We start from the raw sequence: 11,814 nt of genomic DNA, 5'->3' as shown, positions 1-11,814 counted from the left end.
TTTCTAAACAATAAAGCATGTTAAATCTATATTATATAGCATAATTAATTTTGCACATCACCCAGATATGTTAAACTAAATAATCATATTATGCGTATACTAAAATTATTCATCAGTAGATATACATTATAATATAAAATACATATTAAAAATAAATATAAAATATACATTAAAAATAAATTGTATATAGTATATATTTCTATATAAATACATAGTACCTGATTTTAGTGTGTAAATAGTATTTTTTTTTAACTAAAATACTAATAAAACTTCACCATAAAAGGCTTTGGCTTTTTGTATTCACTATCAAGTTGTCTGGGTTTGGAAATGGGAAAGAGAACGAAACCAGTTTCAGAGTATCTAAATGCTCTCTCATTGTTTTGTTTATATGTCAGAGTAGTGATTTCTGCAAAGCACAACACTGGAGCAGGTGTAGTCCCAGGCAAAATCAATGTTCATCTTGTTCCACATTCCCATGATGATGTTGGTTGGCTCAAAACTGTTGACCAATACTATGTTGGGTCAAACAAAACTATTCAGGTTCCTCTTAGTCTCATACAGTTACTTGCATTGTTCTTTTAGTTTCTAGCCTCATTGGTGTATTGTGTTTGAATGTTTTTCAGGTGGCATGTGTTGAGAATGTGCTGGACTCTGTGGTTATGTCACTGCAGAAGGACCCAAATAGGAAATTTGTGTTTGCTGAAATGGTAATATATATATATGGTGAAAACTTATATGCAGTTAACTTCATGTAAAGTTGATTAAATGATTTGACAAATTTGACTAAAGTGTCATCTAACGGCTCTCAGCTATCAACTTCACACGTGAAGTTAACTTATTAACATGAATGGTATACTATGGCAGGCATTTTTCAATAGATGGTGGGTAGAACAAAATCAAGAGACACAAGCAATAGTGAGAAAGCTTGTGGATGCAGGGCAGCTAGAATTCATGTATGCAATTATTTAGTTAGTTAGTTAGTTATCTTTGATGTCAATGAGGAATGAATGTGATTGTGATGATGGCAGAAACGGTGGTTGGTGCATGCATGATGAAGCAACCACCCATTACATAGACATGATTGATCAAACTACATTTGGTCATCTCTTCATCAAGAAACACTTCAACAAGGTCCCTCGAGCCGGGTGGCAGATTGATCCATTTGGGCATTCTGCTGTTCAAGCTTATCTCCTTGGTGCTGAGGTGTGTTGTCTTAAATTGGAATGTTAAGTGTATTAAATCCTAATTGTGACAGTTTCATTATAATTAGTGGTTGTTCTGAACAAAAATGAAAACTTTGATTTGATACTGTTCTTGCAGCTTGGGTTTGAATCTGTACACTTTGCTAGGATTGATTATCAGGATAGAGATAAGCGAAAAGTTGATAAATCTCTCGAAGTTGTGTGGCGTGGATCCAAAACATTTGGATCTTCAGCACAGGTCTTGATTGGAACTTGTGTACTCTCAATCATTTCTTTAGCTTAAAAATGACTAATTCTGTTGATTGTTTTCTGCAGATTTTTGCCAATGCTTTTCCGGTTCATTATAGTCCACCAGCAGGTTTTCATTTTGAAATCGACGATACGTATGATCCCATCCAGGTTCTAACATTCTATCTACTACTTGAAAGTTGAAACCTTTTGGATTATTGCAGATATTTTGTTAAACCAAGAGGCTCATTCATGCTATGTTACAATCTGCATGCAACTTTCAGGATGATCCTCATCTATTTGATTACTATGTTAAAGATCGAGTTGAGGACTTCATTGCTGCTGCTGTTGCACAAGTAATCCCATTATCTACAAGATCTTATGCTAATGCATAGTGGATAGTGCAATTTTCTTAGTGTTCATTCCTGCCATTCAAAATTGAATAAATATAAAAAGAGTTGTGTTTAAAGTTTTAACTTTGCTTGTACATATAATAGGCAAATGTGACTAGAACAAACCATATTATGTGGACAATGGGCGATGATTTCCAATACCAATATGCAGAAACTTGGTTCAAGCAAATGGATAAACTAATTCACCATGTTAATAAGGATGGCAGAGTGAATGCTTTGTATTCTACACCATCACTTTACACTGATGCTAAAAATGCAGCAAACCAATCATGGCCTCTGAAAACTGATGATTACTTTCCGTAAGGATCTGTTTAAGGTTCTTTTGTTAATGAAGCAGCTCATGCTCTTATTATTGATGATGATTTTTTTTTAGCTATGCAGATAGAGTAAATGCTTATTGGACAGGATATTTCAGCAGTCGCCCTGCATTTAAGAGATATGTTAGAATGCTGAGTGCATACTATTTGGTATGATTCACATTGGTTTAATGATTTCACACTTCTTTGATTCTTATTTTACTCGGAAAAAATAAAACCAGTCTTTATGTATTTGTATATATTTCTAAAAAAATTAAGAAGAATTGCAAAAGAATATGTAAAAGAAGCAACTAACAGCAGCTTTTAGCATTTTCAATCTTAGAGAAGATTTGAACCTAAAATCATTTCTTTGTTTGGTCCTCAAAATACAACTCTGAACAATGATCATTGCCAATATTTCAATTTTTCGATATAGACAGCGCGTCAACTTGAATTCTTGGCTGGAAAGAAAACCACAGTAAGCCACACTTATGACCTTGGAGATGCTCTAGCAATTGCACAGCATCATGATGCTGTTTCTGGTACTGCCAAGCAGCATACAACTAATGACTACATGAAAAGGCTTGCTATTGGAGCATCTAAGGTCAGCAGCATCAAATTTTGAAAAATGATCATAATCTATTTTTGTATCCTACATTAGAATTTGTTTTCCAGTAATATAATTCTCCACATTGTTTTCTTATAGGCTGAAGCTGTCATTAGTTCTTCTTTGGCTAATCTTGCTAGCAAGAATCCTGGAGTTCATCGCTCAACACCTGCATCGGTATTTTCCCAGGTAACTAATTCCAAATCATACTACGGTTATGGAACAAACTTTCATCTTAACTGAATGATTTAAGCAGTCAACTGTCTTGTCTATGTGCCCTGCAAAATCATATATATAAAAACATGTTGAATGACATTCATTTTTAGTACTTGATTATCCAACTTATGTAAAATGTGTCTTTTGAAGATTATGAAGTATCTGTCATTTGATTTTATCAGTGTCAACTACTCAATATCAGTTACTGCCCACCAACTTCAGACAATAATCTTCAAGGAAAAAGTTTGGTAATGTTATTACATTTTTGTTTATGAATGTTGGTTAAATTTTTGTAATTTTATTTATCCTATCTTAATGCTTGATTCCAGGTGTTATTGGTATATAATCCACTTGGATGGAATCGTTCTGATATTATCAGAATACCAGTGAGTATATGTTTGCTTATATTATTGTGGCTACTTTGTACATTTTTGCACAATGTGACTAGAACTATTCTCTGCTTTTAGGTTAATGATGCTAATCTTGTTGTCGAAGATTCGTTTGGGAATAAGGTCGAAACACAATATGTGGAAGTGGATAATGTTACAAGAAATTTAAGAGAATTATATGTCAAGGCCTATTTAGGATTCTCACCAAAGCAAGCCCCAAAAATACTGGCTTCTGTTTCAGGTGTCAGTGCCTCCTCTTGGATGGACTACATACTTCATTTCTAGAGCACCGGGAAAAGGTATCGTGCGAGTTTAATTTTGATGCATGAACTGTATTCAATAATTGATTCTTTTGGATGATCATTTAGCTAAAAGGTTGTTACTTTCGTTAATGTTGATAACATAATTCGATGTTTGTAAGAAAAAAAAAAAACTACCCAGTTCTGTTTCTCATCTATATTTTCTGCTTCTGATATGCCTTTGTATATTATCTTGAAATTTGAGTAGTCAAAGGTAGAAATGGATTTGTCTCATCACATTCAATCATTCAGAAAAACAAGACCATTGAATTAGGACCCGGAAATTTGAAGATGTCCTTTTCTTCCGAGTCTGGAAAACTTGAAAGGATGTATAATTCCAGAACTGGAGTAAGTAAATTTGCATGTTTATAAGGCAAACAAGAATTTCCATTTTTTTTAATTATTGAGGTGTCATTCATGATAAATTTCACAACCAAAAAACCTCTACAATATTTATTTGTTAATGAAAATTGACCTTCAACAAATTCATGCACCAAAGAAAAGGTTCTGGTTGACAAACCAAATTTTCCAGGTTGATATACCAATTCAGCAAAGCTATCTCTGGTATGGCTCTAGCGACGAGTCGGATCAGGTATTTGAATTGATTCACAGAGTACTAATTCCAATGACAATTAAACTAAAAGAGTGTTTCTTCAATATCAGTGTGTGTTTTTTCTCTAGGCTTCTGGTGCATATATATTCCGGCCTAATGGATCCTCTCCAAAGATTGTTTCAAGATCAGTAAGTTCTGGCTAGTGTACCAAAACTTAAATGTTATAAGGCTTTACTTTTATGCAAGATATTGTGGATTAATATGATATAATACAGGTGTCCTACAAGGTAGTTCAAGGACCACTAGTTCATGAGGTACATCAGAATATTAGTTCTTGGATTTACCAGGTTAGAAAATCTTATTATATATCAATTTATGTGAGAGTTTTGTTCTTAAGATGAGTTGCATGATTGACTTATTATTTGTTTATGATAGGTCACTAGGCTCTATAGAGATAAAGAGCATGCTGAAGTTGAATACACTGTAAGTCACTTTAGTACTATGGCTTTGTTTGGATTATGAACAGATAAGGTTATGAGTTAAGACAAATTCATTTGTGCAGATTGGTCCAATTCCCACAGATGATGAAGTTGGGAAAGAGGTGATCACACAAATGACATCAAATATGGTTACAAACAAGGAATTTTATACTGATTCTAATGGAAGAGATTTTCTCAAACGGGTAAACTCTTAATTACACAACTTTTCTTCCATTGACAAAGAAGAATCCGGTGATGTAAACCGAAAAAATGGTTATGCAGGTTCGAGGTTATAGGGAAGATTGGCCCCTTGAAGTTAATCAACCTGTAGCAGGAAACTATTATCCAGTAAGGCCTTCACTCCATTTATTTTTCATGTTGCTAATGATTAGTATTTGGTTTTTCTAAAAATGTTTTATCTTTACTTGTGTCTCCCTTTGCAGCTTAATTTAGGAATTTATATTAAGGATAAGAAGTCTGAATTCTCAGTCCTAGTTGATCGTGCCACTGGTGGCGCGAGCATTAGAGATGGTGAGGTGGAACTAATGCTTCATAGGTACAATACCAAACAACATGAAATTGCATATTATTTCAGTAAGATTTCATTGTATGCAGAACACTCACTCATAGCTTATTTTTCTTACCACACAAGGCGCATGCTCACCGAGGATGGCAGAGGAGTAGGCGAATCACTTGATGAACAAGTTTGCATAGATGATAAATGCCAAGGGCTAACAGTATGCTAACATCACCCATTACTTTATATTTTTACACATCCTCCTAGCTAATTGATTCAATGAAAAAAGAATGTTCATGTTAAGGCATATATATGTTTGACTGAAATGCAGATAATTTTAAATCACTCTGAAGTAAAATCATTCTTTGTATCAGGTAAGAGGAAACTATTACATGGGCATCCACAAACTAGGAGATGGTTCCCGCTGGCGCCGTTCAACTGGTCAGGAAGTTTACTCCCCGCTCTTATTGGCTTTTACACATGAGGTATGCCTTCATACTATGACATGATTTACTTGATATGTTATGCTACATTTCATTGCCAATTTTCCATATAACATATATTCGATGTTGAATAATTGATCAGAACATAGGAAATTGGAAGTCCTCATATTTGAGCAAAGGAACTGTGATGGACCCAAATTACAGCTTGCCTCCCAATGTTGCTTTGATAACTCTTGAGGTACACTTAGCTACAATAGTTTTCTGCTCTTGCATTGCACCCGTGCGCGCGCGCTCTCTTACTCAATGCATTTTGCAGGAATTGGATGATGGCAGTGTGCTCCTCCGTTTGGCACATCTATATGAGGTATTATAACTAATTAGCAGGAATCACTTGATGCTAACTTTCTTTCTGCTACCGAATTACTCAAAGTTTCTCTCATGTTTTTTCAATGCTAAACCAGCAAAGTGAAGATGCTCACTATTCAAGTTTGGCTAAAGTTAAATTGAAGAGAATGTTTGCCTCAAAAAAGGTAACTTAACACTCTCCCATAGATGAGTACAATGTGAATTTTTTGCCGTCCAAGTGAAGAACAATTTTGGTTAAATGTTTGATTGGTAATTAGTGCTTTTTCCTCAAACATTTTGTAGATAAAGGAATTAAAGGAGGTTAATTTATCAGCAAACCAAGAGAAGTCAAACATGAAGAAGAAGATATGGAAGGTTGAGGGCGACAAGGGGCAACAACCACCACCACTTAAAGGTGGACCTGTTAACAGTTTCCATCTTCTTGTTGAGCTTGGCCCCATGGAAATACGTACATTCCTCTTGAAATTTTGAAAACAATGTACTTAACATTAATTAGTACAAGGATCTTCGTTAAAACAAAAATCAGCATCTTATTTCTCTCTCATTGTTAATTGTAACGGTTTTGTTAGGTAGATAATACCTGTGAATAATGGGTTCTAGAGTTGACCTAATAAAGTAAAAAAACACTTCACCCTCAAATTAGCTTTTAATAACCATTTGCACACCTAGTGAATTGAACATCCAGTCATTGTTAACTGTGCATGAATAAATCAAATCAAAAGAAATAACCATCTAATTAAAAATAATGAATATAATCATCTGTATACCTATTGAATTGAACATCTGATATATTTATTGTTCACATTATTTAATATTTTCATTGTCTACATATACTTTTCCTAAGGCGGAAACTCATATGCTATCAACTTCACGTGAAATTGATGGTTGAGAGATGATTTAACTGATTTGACTAAATTTTCATTTAATGACTCTACCATCAACTTCACGCAATTATGAATAATAATACAAAAGCCAAATTGAAAACACTAAATCCACTGTTAGATTATTAATGTCGGTCCAACAATATCATATCACCATTTTATTTTGTATGTTTTTTCTTAACACTTAAGATAAAAAAAATAAAATAAAAAAGGAACGTGTTTCTGTTTCCGAAGCGCGTAACATAACTATAACCAGAAATAAAATAAGATGAAGTTCATACCGGTATTCGGGCGGGAAGCTTCAGAAAATGAGCTGGCGCCACGCGTCAGTTTCCGATTCGTCCAGCTTGCTTCCCTCGCAAAAAGAAGAACAATATCCACGCCTGGATGAGAGTGTTACTGAAGTGGCAAGTTTCCGAATTTCGATCTCCAAACAACTGTTCATCAATGGATTCCTTCTCCCAGAAACCTAAACCCAGAAACTCTCTCTACCCAGAAGTAATCGACTCCAACCCCGAAGTCTATTCGTCCTTCCAAAAACCTAATCACCAACAGCAGAGTTCTCTCTACCCTTCCCTTGACGTTGATGACCTCAGCGACCTTGTCCAAACCCTATTTCCCCGAAATGACACCGGAAGCAGCGATGGCAGTGTTCATTCGCCGTCTGCTCCACCGGCCGCTACGGAGGAGGTCCTCATCAGGATCCCCGGCGCCATCCTCAACCTCATCGACACCCACTACAGCGTCGAGCTCGCTTCCGGCGACTTCTCCATCATCCGCCTCCGGCAGGGTGACAGCGCCGTCGCCGTTTACGCCCGCGTTGCCGACGAGATCCAATGGCCCCTCGCCAAGGACGAAACTGCCGTCAAGGTCGACGACTCTCACTACTTTTTCTCCTTCCGACCCCCCAAGGGCTCCGAATCCAATTCCGATTCCGAAGGGGCAAGAGGGATTGCTGAGGGAGCTGGACGCGGTTTTGCAGAGCTGTAGCAATTTCTCGGTGCAGAAGGTTTCTGAGAGTTCGAAGAAAAAAGGGGAGGTTCTAGATGGTTCATTGGCGAAGGAGACTTCGCCAAAGGATTTAGATTCGGCGAAGAAGAAGGAGATGTTGGAGGAGCGGAGCGCTGCGTATTGGACCACGCTGGCCCCAAATGTGGAGGATTATAGTGGAACCGCGGCGAGGATGATTGCGGCGGGTTCCGGGCACGTGATCAAGGGGATTCTTTGGTGTGGGGATGTGACTGTGGAGAGGTTGAAATGGGGGAACGAGGTTATGAAGAAGAGGATGAGCCCTCGCTCGCAAGCTCAAGTTAGCCCTGAAACCATGAAGCGGATTAGAAGGTTTGTTTGGTGTTATATGATCTTGTTATTGTAATAATGTTGTTTCTTTCTTTGCTCAAAGTTGCATTTTTTAAATCTCTTGCTATTTAAAGTAGTATTTTAAAGTGTCTCAATCTTTTGTGATGGTTGTTTTCTAGCTAATGTTTTGTAGCCAAAGAAGTTAGAGTTGTTATAGTTGTCTTTTCTTCTTGTATATCAGTCTTGAGCTATTTATATACTTGACACTCTTTTTCTTTTCTGTTTTTCTTTTAAGGGTTAAGAGAGTGAGTAAAATGACAGAGAAGGTGGCAAATGGGTTCCTGTCCGGTGTCCTGAAAGTATCTGGATTTTTCGCCAGTTCATTGGCAAACTCAAAAGCAGGAAAGAAGTTCTTCAGCATGCTCCCAGGGGAAGTTGTGCTTGCATCATTGGATGGATTCAGTAAGTCAAAGTTACATTGTTGCTTGTATTTGATATTGTTAATCAATATGCACCAGCAAAATCAGCAAAATATTGCTTGCTGCTTGGAGTTGCACACTCTATCCTATAGCTAAACACGAAATATCTTCCTAGTTACTATATGGGACGAAGGGAATAAGTAGATGACCCTCTATCTTCTCTGGACAAATAAAAGAAAATAAGATATAACTGTTAGCTTCTTAAGAATTTTCTTTTTGTGGGCTTCAAAGTTCATGCTTTCTATTTGTTATACATTTATAGGAATATAACAGAAACTGAATGAGGTGGAAATGGGATGTTTGCCTATATAGGAGTTGTTTTGGTAAATGTTACAATCTGTTTAGGTGTAACGTTGTTGGCTGCGTATTATATTTATTTTACCCTTGTAATTATATTGCATCATCTAAAGGATATTTTAGATGTAGAGTTCTCTTATTTGTTTTTTATGTTCTAAATTTGTTTTCAAATAGTTGTGGAGTTTAGCATGAGATTGAAAAGTGTTTTAGTGTACACCGAGTTAGTCACTCATATATGTGCTTACAACAGAGGATGATGCCATTGGATTATCATAATGATTGTTTCATGTTTACTTTGTCAATCCCTTATCATTGGGTTATTTTGCAATCAGAATCTATAATTTAAATTACAGAGAAGTGTAAACTACATTAATTGTTTGGAGTTTGAGAATGCTGGTGTTTTGTCTATGATGCTGAATTGTTAGATCAGAGTCAGTTAGATTATGTGCCATTTTTTAGTTTTGATTTTGTCAGACTTCATCATTTAATCATTTGAAAGAGAACATTAGAGAAATTGTTGAGATGCCGGCATGTGATATGAAGGTCACAGGTTCAAGTCAATCAACCACTGATGTCTGCATTGGGTTAGATGTTTTACATTCCCCCATTTGGGTGTGGTCCTTTCGTGGACCTTGTGTAATGCGGGATGTTTTGCACGGGGCTGCCCTTTTTTTATTCACGTAATCATTTGCTTTTCATCTAATCTCCTTGATCTGCATGTAGGTATTGTTAGGGCTTTCCGGCATGGTCATAAATCTGTCTGTCTGTGTAATCATTTATATTTATCTGGCTGCACAATTTTATATTAGTAATTTTAAGAGCAACTGGTGATGTTGGTACTTCATATTTTACCAACCTAACTACTATTACACTGCTAATTTTTCCTGTGACAGATCTATCCTGGAAAAGTTTGAATTTCCAAATTTACATACTGTTTTGTGTTCTTGTTTTCTTGTAAACAGATAAAGTGTGTGATGCTGTTGAAGTAGCTGGAAGAAATGTAATGTCAACATCATCCGATGTAACAACTGAGCTTGTCAATCATAGGTAAAGCTCCTTTGATGTATAATCTAGATCATAATATAGGTATATTATTAGGATTTTAATATGTTGATTGTATCATCTGTATTTCCTAAACTTAAAAGCCCATGCTCTCTGGCTATTCTACTGTTATGATATTATGGAGGCATATAGTACACCAGTAATTTCACTGTGGCATGTAAAATCCTGCATCAAATACCCAGAGCTCAAGGATTGCATTGAATTTGGTGTAATTTTATAAGAAAATTACCAACAAAAGAAACCAGCAGAGCTTTAAAAATATATAAGGATTGCATTTTGGTGGTATTGTTAATTTGTTATAGAAGTAGGCAAAATTCTTTCCTTGATTTCCTTGCTGATGTGAGTCCAGATGAAATTTCTTTTACAACTTAGAGAACGACATCTACTCTAGGAAATCTTTTTCGGTGTTTTATTTCCGTTGACATTAGATGTGTGGTTGAATTTCCATTCGTTCTCTAACAGTTCAGAAGTGATATTGGACATTTTTATACTGCAGATATGGAGATCAGGCTGCTGAGGCGACAAAGGAAGGGCTTGGTGCTGCTGGTCATGCTTTGAGTGCTGCCTGGGCTGCTGTTAAGATTAGGAAGGCTCTTAACCCTAAGAGTGCTCTTAAACCTACCTCCCTGGCCAAAACTGGTCTTAAAGCTGCAGCTGAGGAATTTAAGGCCAAAAGTTCCAAGTAATTATGCGAAGATTAGCTCAATTTAATTTTATGTAAAGCTTATATCAGCTTTCCATTACCTACTTTTTTCTCCAAGAGAACATGAGAAGTTGAGAACATAAACATATCATTTGTTGTTTTTAGTGTATTCATGTACATGTGTAAAGTGTGGCTGTTGTATTTATTTCTCTTGTGGCATGAAAAAAAATTCACTAATGTTTAGGGATGAATGTTAGAAATTTTAATGAATTTTACATTTGATTCTGAGCTGCATGTGTCCTTTGTTGGCATAAGTTGTTTCCAAAGTGCGTTTATAGTATCATACCACTTTCACTTTCTGTGGAACGAGGAATATTATGCTACCTTTAGTTTCTACTCCAATTTCAATATGTGCTTAGAACATTGGAAGATATTGCACAGCTGAGTGCTGGAAAATCAGCCCTAATTATTTTGTACTTTCATTATCACTTAAGGTAGTTACACATCATTTTCTCATGTTATTTTCAGTATTTGGATCTACTCAGATTGATATAAATATGAGATTTATTGTCACCTAATCTTACTACATTGCTTTTTCTAGTGCGATATTTTTGCACTTTGATCTTTAACTTTATTGTTAACTATCTTTTAGCTACTCTTTTTTCACCTAATCTTATTTATTCAACATTTTCTGATGTGATATTTTGCAGTGTGATATTGATGATGATTTAAACACTCATTTGATCTTTACTGGCTCCTTTCTTCTATGCCGGTTGAGACAATGACATAAATAAGTAAATAACAGGATTATGTGACATTTAGGTTTTGCAAAACAAATACTAAATTATATTTTCTTTTACTTAAACTTACTTTTCCACCGTAAGTAACAAGGGTTCCAAATGGTTCACATTTTCTGAAGATAAGCTCTACTTTTGTTTTTTAATTGTGTGACATCTTTATCATATTACGTAAGAGCAAAATAAATTTTCTAGAAGATATAAATTGTAATCATATCTATCATTAGTGCATCTATAATTTAAGCAAGCATCTCCACATGTCACAATCTGAAACGAAAATTGACATTGGAGAGAGGATCATATCAGTGGTGGACCAAGCAACTCTTGGACTTCACCTATACGTGATTC

General features: G+C 35.7%; 1 protein-coding gene, 1 long non-coding RNA gene and 1 other non-coding gene across 3 annotated transcripts; 2 read left to right on the top strand and 1 right to left on the bottom strand.

The window, feature by feature from the left end:
* On the top strand, nt 303–6,518 carry LOC107639992 (alpha-mannosidase-like). The gene is given in 29 exon segments (XM_016343543.2): nt 303–540; nt 624–707; nt 865–953; nt 1,029–1,203; nt 1,321–1,440; nt 1,518–1,601; nt 1,715–1,786; nt 1,928–2,142; nt 2,217–2,310; nt 2,576–2,743; nt 2,846–2,935; nt 3,145–3,210; nt 3,292–3,348; nt 3,430–3,570; nt 3,572–3,650; nt 3,859–3,998; nt 4,183–4,242; nt 4,332–4,391; nt 4,479–4,550; nt 4,639–4,686; nt 4,766–4,885; nt 4,965–5,030; nt 5,126–5,238; nt 5,335–5,419; nt 5,574–5,684; nt 5,785–5,880; nt 5,959–6,006; nt 6,104–6,172; nt 6,291–6,518. Coding segments are annotated over 29 exon segments (3,024 nt in total). The 5' UTR covers nt 303–327; the 3' UTR covers nt 6,480–6,518.
* LOC110271707 lies at nt 6,290–7,290 on the bottom strand. The gene is made up of 2 exons (XR_002362300.1): nt 7,171–7,290; nt 6,290–6,466 (listed from the first exon to the last, which is right to left on the bottom strand). It is a non-coding gene; the product is annotated as an uncharacterized LOC110271707 (long non-coding RNA).
* LOC107642566 lies at nt 7,193–11,028 on the top strand. Its single transcript, XR_002362299.1, has 4 exons — nt 7,193–8,230; nt 8,484–8,650; nt 9,927–10,011; nt 10,523–11,028. It is a non-coding gene; the product is annotated as a protein EARLY-RESPONSIVE TO DEHYDRATION 7, chloroplastic (transcript).

The sequence above is a fragment of the Arachis ipaensis genome, chromosome B05, assembly GCF_000816755.2.
Source record: "Arachis ipaensis cultivar K30076 chromosome B05, Araip1.1, whole genome shotgun sequence".
Taxonomy (NCBI): Eukaryota; Viridiplantae; Streptophyta; class Magnoliopsida; order Fabales; family Fabaceae; genus Arachis; species Arachis ipaensis.
Note: the sequence above shows the minus strand (reverse complement) of the source record. Positions and strands in the feature narration are given on the sequence as shown.